Source organism: Periplaneta americana, chromosome 12 (assembly GCF_040183065.1).
Source record: "Periplaneta americana isolate PAMFEO1 chromosome 12, P.americana_PAMFEO1_priV1, whole genome shotgun sequence".
NCBI lineage: Eukaryota > Metazoa > Arthropoda > Insecta > Blattodea > Blattidae > Periplaneta > Periplaneta americana.
The window spans coordinates 48,072,907-48,088,682 of NC_091128.1; the positions used below are offsets into that span (position 1 = coordinate 48,072,907).

The 15,776-nt window shown below is 36.2% G+C and overlaps 1 protein-coding gene across 2 annotated transcripts in view; it reads right to left on the minus strand.

Annotated features, from left to right (window-relative positions):
* Positions 1-689: 689 nt before the first annotated feature.
* LOC138710390 (uncharacterized) overlaps positions 690-15,776 on the minus strand; it is a 228,221-nt gene continuing 213,134 nt past the window's right edge. For both annotated transcript variants that reach the window (XM_069841275.1, XM_069841274.1), the window contains exons 5-6: positions 12,890-13,033; positions 690-5,167 (exon numbers count right to left, since the gene is read on the minus strand). In XM_069841275.1, the coding sequence (XP_069697376.1) occupies positions 4,859-5,167; positions 12,890-13,033 (453 nt within the window). In that variant the 3' untranslated portion in view covers positions 690-4,858. The remainder of the gene's footprint in view (positions 5,168-12,889; positions 13,034-15,776) is intronic.

A 15,776-nucleotide genomic window follows, 5' to 3' on the forward strand; every position in this document is an offset into this window, starting at 1 on the left:
TGCTTTAGTCCACAGTGAATTGGAAAAGTCAGAGTGCACTACATTGTAAAATTCGTCTCCAGAGCGAAAAGTTACATTTGAGCCGTTTAGAGCAGAAGTGGTGTAAGTCAATATTGGGTAATGATATTTAAAGTAAAAATTCTATACAATACAGCGCAACGTAGCAATTAGTATGTCCTTAATGCTATCCACTGACTACTAATAGTTTAAATAATTTGAATATTAATTGCTTTTTTTCGCTGCATTTTACAGACTGTTTACTTTAACACTCATCACCCATTTTTGACTTACACCACTTCTGCTCTCAACGGCTCATTTGTTCGGATCAAATTTCTCCACATTTAAAGGTCAAATTTGAAAATCTTTGAATCATTTATGATCATAATACACTGCTCTCTTAAATTGACTGAGCTTATTGCGAATTAAATCAATGGCTTTTCGAAACACGCTCTGACATGTTTCATATAAACAAAAATTTATGTTGAAAAAGAATAAAAAACAAGCAAAATTGTATTAATCTTTTTTGTTTGAAGTATTTCAAAGATTAACCCCTGAACTTAAAGGCGGGTTAACCCTGTATAACAATTGTTTTAATCAGCAGTTATGTTTTCTTATACAACTTGATTACACAACTTGTAACACTATATCACTTCGGAATATGTATGTTTTCTTACTGCAAGAAAAATGAGAAATAATATATTAAAGTAACTTTCCGGTATTATTTTATTTCATCACACACACTTACTTGATACAAAACTTACAGTACACTTGAGCAAATTCATTACCTATGTATGGCAATATATAAAGAATAGTTTCCAACTAATATAGTTCAATATTGGTAGTTGTGCTGAATATATGTATGTACATCATATATACCAAATCAGATTTCACATATTCAAGGCTCACTGGTAACACAAATCACCCAAACTTTACAGGCTTGAAAATATGTAACTTTGGAAATGTGTTTATACTAACACTACATTAATGTATCGGAAATGGACCTGTGACAATATATTTTATTATTTAAATGTTGGTGCAAGTGGCAAGAACAATGTAGGATGGAATAAGTTGACAGTATTTCAACATTAAAGTAACTGTAATGCATTAATGTAGGAGTTTTGAAAAGCGTAAAATAATGCTTATATTTAAATATTCTTATCTGTGACTATTAAAGCCCCCGTCAGTATTAAGTTTACAATTTCCCTTCCTAAACTTGAAGTATGTAAGAAATTATTCTCATTTACATACGATGTACGAGATACGTTTGAAAAGTTTGTGGCCTGACACAGAGTTTACATTGAAAACGTATCAACAGTGCCGCCATTTTAACGGCATTTTTACATTATTTGAAGCACGAAAAGCCGTTATTTTGTGTTGAATAGATTTTATGTAGTTTAATTTTGAAGTTAGTGCGTCAAACGGATTGGCAAAAATGGAAAATATCGAGCTTCCTTCTGTCATGAAATATTTTGTAAAAAAAAAAAAAGAACGAGTTTAATAGATATTAATTAATAGATATGGATGCTACACTGGGGAAATCCGTTTCAGCGTTTTCGACTGTACCAATACAAAAAGGACGGCACTATTAGAGTGTAGAAGACGACCCCTGCAGTGGACATCGAGAAACAGTTAAGATATCGTAGAATAAACCGAAGGTATGGTGTTGAATGACCGTCGACTGAGAGCGCGGAAAATTAGCGAGGTTGAGCGTATCTCAACTGAACGGGTACACCACATCTTGGTCAATGTCTTGGGCATGTCCAGGGTCACCGCAATGTGGGTTCCACGTTTATTAATACCGGAACAAAAGAACGTCCGATGTCAAATTTCGAGGGATTGTCTGACTCATGGGAGAAAAATTCTCCCGATTTTTAGGCGGTTTGTGACCACTGATGAAACCTGGATCCACTACTCATACCAGAGACAAAACAGATGTCGAAATAATAGAAGCACAGTGATTCTCCGCCTCCAAAGAAAGCAAACCCTTTCAATCGTCTGGTAAAGTCATGGCGTCCGTCTTTTGGGATACTGAGGGAATAATCATGTTGGATGATCTAGCAAAGGGAAGAACAATGACCGGAGAACATTATTCAAATCTCCTGCAGCAATTGAAAGGAAAAATTCCCGAGAAAAGGCTGGGTACGTATGGCCAAGAAGAAAGTGTTTTATCACGGCAATCGCGGCTGCTAAACTACGCGAACTACGGTTCGAATTCTTGCCGTATCCTCCCCCCACTCATCAGGTTTCGTACTCTCAGATTTGTTTCTTTTCCCAAAGCTCAAAACTCATTTGACTTGGAAGAAATTTTTGTCAAATGAAGAAGATATCGCAGCAGTAGAAGGTTTTTCTGCAGATCTCGAGGAATCTATGTACAAGGAGGATATATCAGCATTACAGCACCGATGGAACAACGGTATGAATCTCAGGGGGGAATATTTTTAAAAGTAAAGAGTGTTTCAGAATAATCCTAGTTTAATTTCTATGTCAGGCTATGAACGTTTCTAACATCCCTCGAATATGGCACAGAGTTCATTTTCTGTATAATCGAATTAAAATAAGCAATAGATAGAAAAGAAATTGACGACTTGTTGGAAGTTACTATATAAAGTAAAAATAAACTAGTCCTATATGAAAATATTTCACATTCCTTTAACACGAATATTGTTTTATGAAATTCAATTACTAGAAATCACAAAATATAAATTTAATAGTACCGGTAATTAAAACTACCTATACAAAACAATATTTGACAATAAATAACACTCTACTCGTATTTTAATATGTGTATCCTTTTTAAAAATATATTCATGCATTTATAATTACTATTGATATACAATTTTTAGTACTATTTTCTTACGTCTCGTTGTTTTGAAATAAAATTTAAATAAGAACTCGAAACGTATATTCTGGTTCTGTTTAGTATTATTAAAAAGAATTTGTTATGGTATAAATTTTATGAGAATGATTGTCATTTGTATATATGGGAAACTAAAAACTTATAAAAATACACAAAACATACAAATGAAGTCACTGAATTAGGCTATGTACAAACTTATACATGTAATTTTACAACAGAATATACTGCAATTACTGTATTACAAAGCTGATGTCTCCAAATAGTATTAATGTTGCTAATGTATAACAATATACCTACACAATCAGAATTAAGATACAACTTGTCAATTCGCAGAGAACAGCAACGTTGGAGGTCATATCAAACCTCTTTTACTGTAGTGTGACTTCATATTTTTAAATATTACGGTGAAAGGTGAAGTCTCTAGAACTTACCTCTGATTCTATAAACATGTTCACAACTAATTGAATCGCACAGAGCACACATTCAGTCGATGTAAGGAACAGAAAATGAATTGCCCAAGTTATTTAATGAGCATTCAATATAGGACAGATTGATTTGTATTCACTTTCGATACTAACGTGCTATGGGTATGCTTAACACCTCCAGATATGGTCAACTAAGATTTCTAGTCTCTGCCATTCTGTCAGCATTCAATTCCATTTCTATGGTAGTTTCGGATGAAAGACAAATTCAACACCAGCTTTGATAGAGTGATGACTATCAACGTTAGATTTTGGAATGGCGTGAGAAATTTCATGAAATTTTTGCCGTTATCCCTACTATTTTCGGACATTTTTCGTCTTACTGTTAGCCTTATTTCTCTTCCAAAGGAATTTGTTAAGGGTTTATGCGGGATTGTTAAAAATTGTCCTAATTTTAGGATATAATAGTATGCATCAAAATAAGAAAATAATGTCTAATAAATATGGGTCCTACAACACATAGCCTACTTTCTGAGATCTGAACGCTTGTTCATAGGAGGTCATCAATATGACGTCCATTAAGGGCAATGTATTTCTCTGCCCTACAATACAGCAGACTACCAGAAAATCATACCGTAGTTGACACCCCTGGCATGGAATAATGATACGTCGCAAGGAATACTGAAAAAAAAGTCTGGTTGCGGATATGAGCGGGGTTCAGCAGAGATGGTGTTGTGAATTTTCGTAATCATGAAAATCCCCATGAAGTTGAAGAAACAAGGCATCAGCACCGATTCTCAATCAACGTATTGGCAGCCGTTCTTGGTGATAGATTAATAGGGTCTTACGTGCTACCACAGAGACTTTCAGGACTTTCTTATTAACGTATTGCCTGCCTTGCTGGAGAATGTGCCGTGTCAGCAGGACTACAGATGTGGTTCATGCACGATGGCGCACCAGCACATTTTCTCAGCAATGTGTGTGAACACCTGACGTTGACAATTCAGGACCACTGCATTGGTCGGGGAAGCCCTACAACTTGGCCTGCTCGTTCCCCAAACCTAAATCCCCTAGACTTCTGATTATGGGGACACATTAAGGAACCAGGTCAATTTCAAAGAGTGTGTAATTCTTTATGCCAAAGGGCAGAGGAATGCATTGCAATGAATGAACTTCAGATTGAGCATCTCCTATGAACAAGTGTTCAGATCTCAGAAAGTCTGTGTTGTAGGACCCATGTTTAGGCTATTAGATATTCATTTCTTGTTCTGATGCATACTAGCACCTGCTAAAATATTGGATACGTTTTTAACATTCTGTATAATCTCTCAAACATTTAGTGACCTCGGGTGAGTTTGAACCCGAATATCTTAGATGTAATGACAAATATGGTATTCGATCGTTTTCTTCAACTTCCTCAGTCGTAAACACATGGCCAAGAGATACAAATGGCAAATCACAGATATTGAAACACCTATCGTAAACCAAGCGATGTTGAAATAGTTTTACAAAAGTTTCAAAGTAAGGAACTATCCAAACGCTTCCCACTAATGGCGACTATGGAACCATTTTTTTCCTGTTAGCTTCCCAAATCCAGATAGTTGAGTGACTCTGCGAGCTCGTTGCCTTTATCTACTTTTTGGATACGACTCCTGGTGTTCCGCGAACTGCTACTACTGCTACTGCTGCTGCTACTACTACCGACGCCGCCGCTGCTGCTGCTGCTGCTGCTAGTGCTACTGCTACTGCTGCTGCTACTGCTACTGCTGCCGCGAGAATTGCTGCCGTAGGTTGTCGGAGGTTTTCTTCTGTGTGTGTTGATTCCTAGCACCCGTCCAAACGTAGGCTTTACAGCTTCCACCAGTCTTTGTGTTCTCGCTGCCGTGTTCTGAAAAGTAGAAAATTATGACAGTAGATCTTGCTTTCATTATTTAATGAGTATTTTTTTAACTTACACTTTTTCAGGTCCAATTTATGAATACAATTATATTTTTACATATTTAAGGTATCATTTTTACACTTATTGAATTCCACTATCCACGACATAGAAGTATTTTTAGAATGTTAGACTACCTCCACATTCGACATTCCCTGTTTAAAAATTTGGGTACAAAATGATTAACATTAATTTAGTTCATTAATAGTACGCGTTAACGCACACTACAATCAAGAAAGCTAGGTGAAGTGAAATTCTGTAGGCCTATTGTATGTAGAGTTCACAGTTTTGTTCATAATATTAGTTCTTCATTATTGTACTGTATGTAGAATTACACAGCTTGGAAAATGCACTTTAGTACTGTACTACTCGTATATATAGGGTGTTTCCGAGGTGGTGTTACAAATTTTCAGGGATGATGGCGAAGGGCTCATGTATCAATTTGATATCAGGAACCATGGTCCGGAATTGACTGAGTCGAAAGTTATAAGCAAAAATAGTTGTATGGAAATGGAATTGTAATTTAGCACCACGTGCCCTTCTTCCTTTAACCTTAGGAACAGTCGTGGAAAGATGGTATGGGCCGGATGTCTCCTACGTGGGTACTTGCGCCGATACAATCTGTGAGTTTGTCTACTGTTCCCATTGGCTCATCCGTATTCGAAAATCAGGTCTGCTTATTCCGCTCTCGTGTACTCCTCCATTTCACTAGGACTGATCGACTGGACACTGCAACTTGTACACATACACTGCTGTCTACAGACGTGCATATCAGGACCGACCATGTGCGTTACACATTACGCTATCTGCATTGCTTTAGTGTAGTTTCCTGTCCCCATCCCTCAGACAGCGCACTGAATGGAATACTGTAAGTAGACAACGTAAACAACGTCAGATGAATGCAGTATGTGTAAGATGTACAAATAAATACACATAAATAAGATGTACAGAGGAATAAAATTATTTCATTTCCACACAACTATTTTTGCTTGTAACTTTCGACTCGGTCATTTCCGGACCAGGGTTCCTTATCTCAAATTGATACATGATCCATTCGCCATCATCCCTGAAAGTTTGTAATACCACCTCGGAAACACCCTGTATATATAATGTTGTAATGCAACCAAATAGTAAATGTGTTTCTTCTTTGAAGTAATTTTCAACGAATAGAATTACAGTGAAACTTTTCTAATTTGGACATGTGTGGTTTAATAAAAAACATTGCCCACTGAAACTAGGTGTCCAAGGTAGAGGGAAGCAGAATTTTTTTATCATACAATGGAAAGGAAATTTCTGTGCATAATGTTAAGGAACTGCAGTATTCACAAAAAATTTGTCATTTAGTTCGTCGTTAATAGTTTTGTTGGCGATCACATTTTCATGTGGATATGAGTGCAGGTCCGTGGCCCATTTCTTTTAGGGCTCATACCGACATTTGTCTTAGCGTCTTAGGAAAACCACGGAAAAACCTCAGGCAGGATGATCTGCTCCGCACTGTACTGCCTGAGTTCTTATACAGGGACATCATTTTATTTTTACTTGCATTTTTATTGTACCTGCATTTCTGAATGTACTTGACTCTCACCCCTTCACTAATGTCCTTGCTCCCGTCAGACACACAAACTTACGGCCGCTGTTGCATTCGAAGTCTTCAAGCAGTGAAGTAAACACTGCAGTGTATAATGTGTTTCATAAATATGATTGCGTTTTCTATAGAAGAAAGAACCTATATTAATAATATCGTACTAAAAATTATATTCAAGAAACGATAAATTCAATTTCAGAGTATATGCTTTAAAATGTTTTTAATAATATGCGTACTGAATTGAAGCCTGCATTGTAATGAACGGCAACCATTTTCAGCAACTTGTTTAAAAATTCAGATTAGCTTTTTTGAATTGAGGTGGCTAGAAGCAAAGGAATGCTAGTGACATTTGTAATAACATGAGTTAAGTGCATCCAGTGTAAGCAAAAGTATCTAAAATTTTAGTGGAAAAGGGATATTTTAATCGCATCACACATTAAAATTTAAATAAAAATTTCACCGATTTTATGAAAGCTTAAATATATAGACCCCATTTTCTCAAAAGTAACTTAAGTGCACTTACAGACCTTTACTTATGACCCCCTAAATTTAAATGCACTCTCTATATTGTATGTTAACACCAACAATTAATATGCTAAATAAAGTAGACATTACATAACGAACATAGCCGCCTGAAAAGTTGAGTTTTTGAAAAAAAAAATGTTACTACTCTACTGTATTTTGATAAATTCCGTAAAAGTGATGATCAAACTGAAAATCGTAATATCGTATTTCCCTACAACATAAATGGATACACTACTTTTCTCTCCTCCTATGCCTAGTAAAATGATTTGTTTACATATTGCATTAGTAACATCAAACTCCTGTAATGGAAGGGGGCAACAGTGTTTCCGAGTATAGCCAGGTTAATGTTAAAAATGTTGGTAAAAATAAAGTGATGTCCCTGTACAAAGACGGCTGTTGACTACCGACAACCTATGTCGTATCGTAGATTGGATTCGAACACACGAGTGGTGTGCACGCAGGTCAACATTGTGTTTTTACCGTTGCGTATCGAACGACCGACGACTAGTTTGTCACCTTAGCCGTCCTAAAAACTGTACAATGAGGAACGTAATAATTGAGCGATTCGAGTTTTTTCAAAATCGAAGAATGTCACACTGCGCATGCTCCGAGCCGAAAGTTTTCGGCCATACACTGTGTTGACAAGATATTCGCCTCGCTTTCCGTTTAATTATTACATATCTGAGTTGAGCACAAGAATGTCCTTTATCACCTACCCTTTCCAACACCTACTTGGAGGATTTAGTGAACTGTTTTCAGAACATGGGAGAGGTGATAGTAGGAGGAAGGAGAATAAGGTGCCTAAGATTTGCTGATAATATTACGTTGTTAATAGAAGACACGATACTATAAAAAAAAAAAGTCGCGACGCTGTTATTCCCGGCGTGACTCCTCCTCTTTGCTTAAGCCTTAGGAAGAGTGAATTCTCCATAAAATCTAGGTAGGTAGTATCGTTCGCCATTTTTGTTATTTCGTTGCCGAGCTACCAGACGAGGAATCTATTTACCACACCGTTAAACATTATCATGTCGTAGCTACTATGATAATAAATCAAACGCACTTTAATTCAGCAAATAATTGAGCGGCAAAGTGCTTTCTGCGAACGCCAACGAAAGAGCCAAAATGGCGGGCGATTATATTAAGTATTTATCGAGTCTTAGGAAATGCATAACGTTATCAGGAGCGAATCACAAGACGCACACGTTTAAATGTAGCCGTCCTGTAAAGCGATTGGCTGCCGGAAATAGAGCGATGCGACTATTACTACGTTTTCATGGAGTATTCAATTCGATCTGAATACGATCCCCGTTTTCATGCAGTTTTCGATACGTATTGAAAACGACCTGAGTACGGAAGCTGAAGTTTCGAAAGTAATTATGTTGGTTAACATGTCATCGACATATTAGCGTGTTGGTCACTCTGTAGGCATTAGCTATAAATTGTTGCGTTTTCCAAATGTGCTGCATGAAAACTTAATATTCTGGCTGTTAATGAATAATGGTAATATTGACTTTTAGAAAAACACGAAATATTATGTTTTACAACACTCTTTTTCAACAATATATTGTTCTCACTGTTGGTAAAACAGCTGACACATCAAACAAATGACGATCGATCACGCGCTTAGTGTATTGAGATCGAATTGAATACAATACCCCTTTTCATTGAACTCAATTCGAACTGAATACGATCCGATCCCACTTTTTAGATGTATCGACCTTGAGACTCAGATCCAATTGAATCCCCGTTTTCATGAAGATTTCAATACGGTAAGTGTATTCAGATCATCTGAATACTCCATGAAAACGTAGTAACTGTATTGTCCGCTTAAAAGGCTCTATTATCCACTACCTATTTATTTAATCCATCAAATCCATATATCACAGGTACTTAAGATGACGTTCTGCCATACCTCACTGATCGTGAGATGGGATTTGGCGATATGAGGCAGAGAATTCTCCGTTTTCATGAAGATTTCAATACGGTAAGTGTATTCAGATTGATCTGAATACTCCATGAAAACGTAGTATAACTTATGAGAGATATGCTGCTGGAACTAAATGACAGCTGTGAGCAGTAAGCAAGATGAAGACCATGGATATCGGAAGAAAAATAAAGAAGGAAAACGTACGAATTCTAAATGAGGCGATAGAGTAAGTGGACAGCTTCAAATACTTAGGGTTTGACATGAGCTGCTGCCAAGAATTCAAAAGTAGGATAGCAATCGCAAAGGAAGTTTTTAATAGAAATAGGAGCATTTTCTACAGACATCTGGAAAAATAACTAAGGAAGGGACTAGTGAAGTGCTTTGTTTGGAGTGTGACATTATATTGGACAGAAATATGGACATTACGACGAAATGAAGAGAAACGAATAGAAGCATTTGAAATGTGGATATGGAGAAGAATGGAGGGTGTGAAATGGACAGACAGAATAAGAAAATAAGCTGTGTTGGAAAGAGGGGGTGAAAAGGGAATGGTGCAGAAACTGATGACGAAGGAAAAAAGGAATAATTGGTAGGGTCACTGGCTGAAAAGAAACTGCCTACTGAAGGATGCACTGGAAGTAATGGTGAACGGGAGAAGAGTTCGGGGAAGAAGAAGATATCAGATAATAGACAACATTAAGATATATGAATCATATGAGGAAACAAAGAAGAAGGCAGAAAATAGGAAAGATTGGAGAATACGGGTTTTGCAGTGAAAGACCTGCCTTGGACAGACAACTATAAATTTATTTATTTACAGTATTTATTTATTTATTTATTTATTTATTTATTTATTTATTTATTTATTTATTTATTTATTTATTATTTTGCTGAATGCTGAGAACGGATTAAAATTATACTCTCATATGAACCGTGCTATAGAGCTTGGAACATTTTCTCCGCTCAAAAATAAATCCCACGTTGTACAAACACATACGGACCCGTGGAAAAAGCAAAGAATTTCTATCCCTTCAGAGCAGCCGCATTCCTCAGTTGGAATTCAACAATGTGTGAAGTACAGTGACTGTATATAGAGCCACTGTAGTGTGAAGACATCACTTACGCGATCTATCGGAGAACGATGCGAACTCGCACAGTTGCACAGATTGACCTGCAGGCGAAGTAGCACGTTACAGTACGGTTCAAACAAGAGGAAGTGTTGGTGACTAGTCTTTCGAAGAGGATTGTATTCGGAGTATTTATGTTATTGAAAATACTTTAAGTACATAGGTTGAACTATTCTGTTATATTCTATTCTAATATGTCTGACAGTGAAACGAGCGCGCCCAGGTTCAAACCCTGGTTAGGACAAGTTACCTGATTGAGGTTCTTTCCGCGATTTTGCCTCAATCCATTAAGAGTAAATACTGGTTAACTTTCGGCGCAGGACCCTGGACTCATTTCGCTGGAATTATCACCGCCATCTCGCCCAGTCATTAGTTCATAACGCGTCAAAAAATAAAAATTTAAAGACAATTTAATTTGTCAGATAACAAATTGTAATTTCAAACTTGGACACCCTCATATTTTCAGCATTGTAATAGCACAACCAGAGTCTTTCTCAAATTACCGTATTTACTTGCTTAATTTGCGCACTTTTTAATTAACTTTGGCCACTGAAAAATTGGGGTGCGTAAAATATGCGGATTTTTCAAATAAGAGGTCCTGTTCTGAGTTTATCTCAATTAGTATATGTATAGGTAAGTATTTACGGTAGGGCTAATTTTCTATACCGGTAACTTGTCTCTACCAAGGACAAGCATTGTTAAAGTAGCGGGACTTTGGGGTTTCTTTCTGAAGCAGGTACTTCAGTTGCTGGTGAATGACCTACGAAGGAAAATCCCTACTACACTGAAAAAAATATGTACGTAATCCCTACTACACTGAAAAAATATGTACGTAAAATGTGTGCGCAAAATACACGGAGCAAAAATAAAGTTCAAAATAATCCTTTAAAAATTAGGGTGCGCAAAATACGCGGAGGCGCAAATTACGCGAGCAAATACGGTATGTCTATAAGCCGTTCATATGCGGTTGCGATATATTGAAATCATGTAATCGGACTCCTTCCGTTACAGCAGGCCTGCAGAAATCGTAAGAAGGGGGAATATGACGTCAGCCTCACTCCACTTCTATTGGGGATGATCGACTTCCGCGTAGAGTTATTTAGCTCCTCTTGTCGTCAAAGGTCCATCAGTGGTGGCATGTAATTTTCAAAAAGGATTGTAATAAATTCTTTGTTTTTATAATGCGTTATCTCGTTTCAAGTTTTACAATTATGCTAGATTTCCTGTCGGTAGTTTCTTTGAGATTTCTTTGCACCTAGCCTGTTTTAGATTTTCGAAAACTTTCCTCCTATCATCACCTACGGAAACATAAATTCATAACATTTAAGTAATGAACCTTGAAAGTCACTATTAATTACAATTCAAAATGAACACAAAGAGTGACGTCCTTAATTTTACAATATATAAATAAATAATCAATATACAGTTCGTAATAATGAACTTACCCGAAAGTTTGTGCATTCCATAATTCTCAATATGGACTTAGTTGAAATGTAGTTTAATATTGAAATGACGAGTGGAAATAAATTGGATGGGACACAGTAAACAAGAAATTCTTTCGTCTTCAACAACAAAATAATCATATTACTATTTCCTTTGGAAGTAATATTCCTTCACGGGTTTAGATTTTGCCATGTTCCAGTTCTCTTTAAACTGCAGTACGCGTATTATTTATTTGTTTGTTTACTTATTTACTTGGGTACTTATTTACTTACTTAGGCCTACTTATTTATTTATTTATTTATTTATTTATTTATTTATTTATTTATTTATTTATTTATTTATTTATTTATTTAGCTGGAGTGCGTTACAATGTTGAATGACAGCATTGACATCCGGTCATACAACGTATAATTTATTTATCGTCCTATTATTAATAAAACCAGTTAAGACCAATAATACGAGTTCTGTAAAAACAGGAATTAAAATTTTATAAATGCACGAAAAATCATAATAAATTCTTCAAATAAAGTAATTCGTTTGTTGCCTGCAAGCAACATTCCGGACTTATTTCATTTTAGTAGAATACAGAGCACGGAAAGACATGTCGGGGACTGTACTTAACTTATCTTACACAAAAAATGGATTTAATCAGCTTTACTAGTAATAGGACGATACACATAGGTAGACCTTCTTACATTATATGCACACATACATTTTAAAATTTATTTTACATGTCTTTTAATTTATTTATTTCCCTCATTCATTTTTCTCTTACTTTCTAAAGGTATGTTCCTAAGGATTTTATTATCTGTTCATTTGTAATTCTTGATAGCGTATTGTCTACCTGCCGCCGCGAATGAATGTTAATGCAGCCGAGCGTAACTAGAACGTCATGACCGCGTTGGTAGAAAAGGTGGATGGAGTAAGAAAGGGGAGTATAGCAGTGCTCTCAGGAGCTACAGTTCTGCAGGCCTGCGTTATAGGAATATCCTTCATCATGTGGACTTCAGGAAAACACAATATATGCAACGATATTATTGCTTTCTACCTTAGCTTTATAAACTCACCAGGATTACATCGCTGATTATTCTCGATATTCGTGTGATGAGTGTGAAAGAGGAACCAAACAGCTCCCCTGGTAAGTCCAGAGAAACTTTAGTGCTGTCGATGTCTGCTATGTCCTCAGTTGTGGTTGAGCCCACGGGCCTCACCTGTGAACATTCAGTGGCAAGTGAATTAAACGTGTAATTATTGTGTATAAAATTGCATATACAGAATGTAAACGATATAAACTGACAAAATTATTCAGATTGTACATCTCTGTCTACTAAACATGATGTGTAGTGAATTTTTTTTCTTTTCTTTTCTTTTTTTTTTTTTTTAATTCCTAAAATTTCATATTTTTAAGATTTATAATCGTCTAATATTTACTGTTCGAATAAATATGAACGTCCAACACACACTAACACCACCACAATAGAAAGATAACAGAGTATCCTGATTTGTAAACAAGGATGCCACTAATGTTGGAATGGACACGTAGAAGACCGAAGTGAAATAATAATGACGGTCTACTATCATTTCCAAAAACTTTAGAATCATATAACATTTGAATAATTTCAAGGGAAAAATTGTTCCGGGGCCGGGTATCGATCCCGGGACCTCTGGTTGAACGTACCAGCGCTCTGCCAACTGAGCTACCCGGGAACTCCACCCGACACTGTCTCAATTTTTCCCTTTATATCCACACAACACGCGTGGGCTGACGAAACGCCAGAGACCCACATCGAGTGCACACAATCTCTGTGTGACTTGGAATTGTGGTTTTCTGTTAACGTACACAGTGACGTATATATTATGCAAATCTATTCTTTCAGGTAAGGCTCCCTGTAAAGCAGATTTGAATAATTTCAAGGGAAAAATTGTTCCGGGGCCGGGCATTGATCCCGGTACCTCTGGTTGAACGTACAAGCGCTCTGCCAACTGAGCTACCCGGGAACTGTACCCGGCCCTGGAACAATTTTTCCCTTGAAATTATTCACATCTGCTTTACAGCCTTACCTGAAATACTAGATTTGCATCATATAACATTTGTTTCCACACCCAATGTCGGCTACTCTCGATTTCTTGATACGCACTCGAGGTTATTTAGCGTCGATGAGATTAGTTATAGTGACATGATATTTGGTGAGATGAGGCCGAGGATTCGCCATAGGTTACCTGACATTTGTCTTATGGTTGGAGAAAACCTTGGAAAATACCCAACCAGGTAATCAGCCTAAGCGGGTACCGAACCCGCGCCCGAACGCAACTCTGGATCGAGTAAGCTTGTTGAAAACTACACTCGCATCTAATGGAATCGAACCGAACCGAACCTAGATGTCTGGCGCGTATTTATCGTGAGAGTATTTTTCTATATATATATATTTTAAGATTTATTTTAGGTCGCATAACTACTGGGTGTTTTTGCGACCACAATATTCATATACAGAACAATACAAGACAAACAGTGATGATTACAAACAAGGTACACAATATATTACAATGTATCTAGAGGTAATAATAATAATAATAATAATAATAATAATAATAATAATAATAATAATAATAATAGTAATAATAGTAGTAATAATAATAATAATAATAATAATAATAATAATAATAAAATAACAAAAAATTAATAAACAGAGTATATGGACAGTATAAATTTTACAATCAAATCATATTACACAAGGAAATTTCTTTAAAGAATTGAATTACTTGTAGAAGAACATCTGTATTGTTGAGTGCTGTAGATATATCATTTGGTATGTTGTACTTTTTCCTATATTTGTTGCGATGTCTAATATTAAATTGTATGAATGAACGATATAAACTGCTTTAAAATACTGGTGATAGATCATAAGTTACTGAACAAAAAAGTCTAATAAAATTTTTGTGTAATTTTGTTGTTTCTAGGTTCTATTTCGAAGAAACACCAAAATTATTAATTACTTCGTTGTCTTCGATTTTGCTCGTAATGCACTATAATCACAGTCTAGTATATACAGTCACGAAGCACAATACGTAGTACATATGCATCCATAGATTAGTTGCTAACCAGTAGGATCGCTAATATCGTCTCATTACAGACAATGCGAAATAGTACCTGCACAGTCTATTGTTCCTAGCACCCTCACAATTCAAGCTTCGTGACTGTATATTATACTAGACTGTGCTATAGGTGTGAATGAAGTGAAAGCCCGCTCCCCCCTAGTGGAATCGAAACGAATCGAACCGAAGCGTGTACAGATTAAAATGGATCACATAATGGCTTTAACACAGTTATGTGAAGAGACGGAAAAAGGAGAATATCCAAAACAAGAAAAGAAAATACTGGACAGATGAGAATTTTCATTTTATTTGACTTTATTCTTAAAGGGGAAGCAAAATTTCGCGCTGCTTTGGATTTTAATTTTTACCTGGTGTTTCCGTTAATTTACCTATTTCGCTTCAAGTATTATCAATAATCAATTATCAGTAATCAATGATCAATAATTATTACGCAATACTTTTATATTTTGTCATACAATAGCGGATGAATCTGAACAAAACGTATTAATTTTTCTTCTTTCATATTATTGAATTGTCCACACCTGTGGAGTAACGGTCAGCGCGTCTGGCCGCAAAACCAGGTGGCCCGGATTCGAATCCCGGTCGGGGCGAGTTACCTGGTTGAGGTTTTTTCCGGGGTTTTCCCCTCAACCCAATACGAGCAAATGCTGGGTAACTTTCGGTGCTGGACCCCGGACTCATTTCACCGGCATTATCACCTTCATTTCATTCAGACGCTAAATAACCTAGATGTTGATACAGCGTCGTAAAATAACCCAATAAAATAAAAAAAAATATTATTGAATTGTAATTTTCTGTATAACTATAATTTCAACACTGAACAAATTACGCTACCAAAAA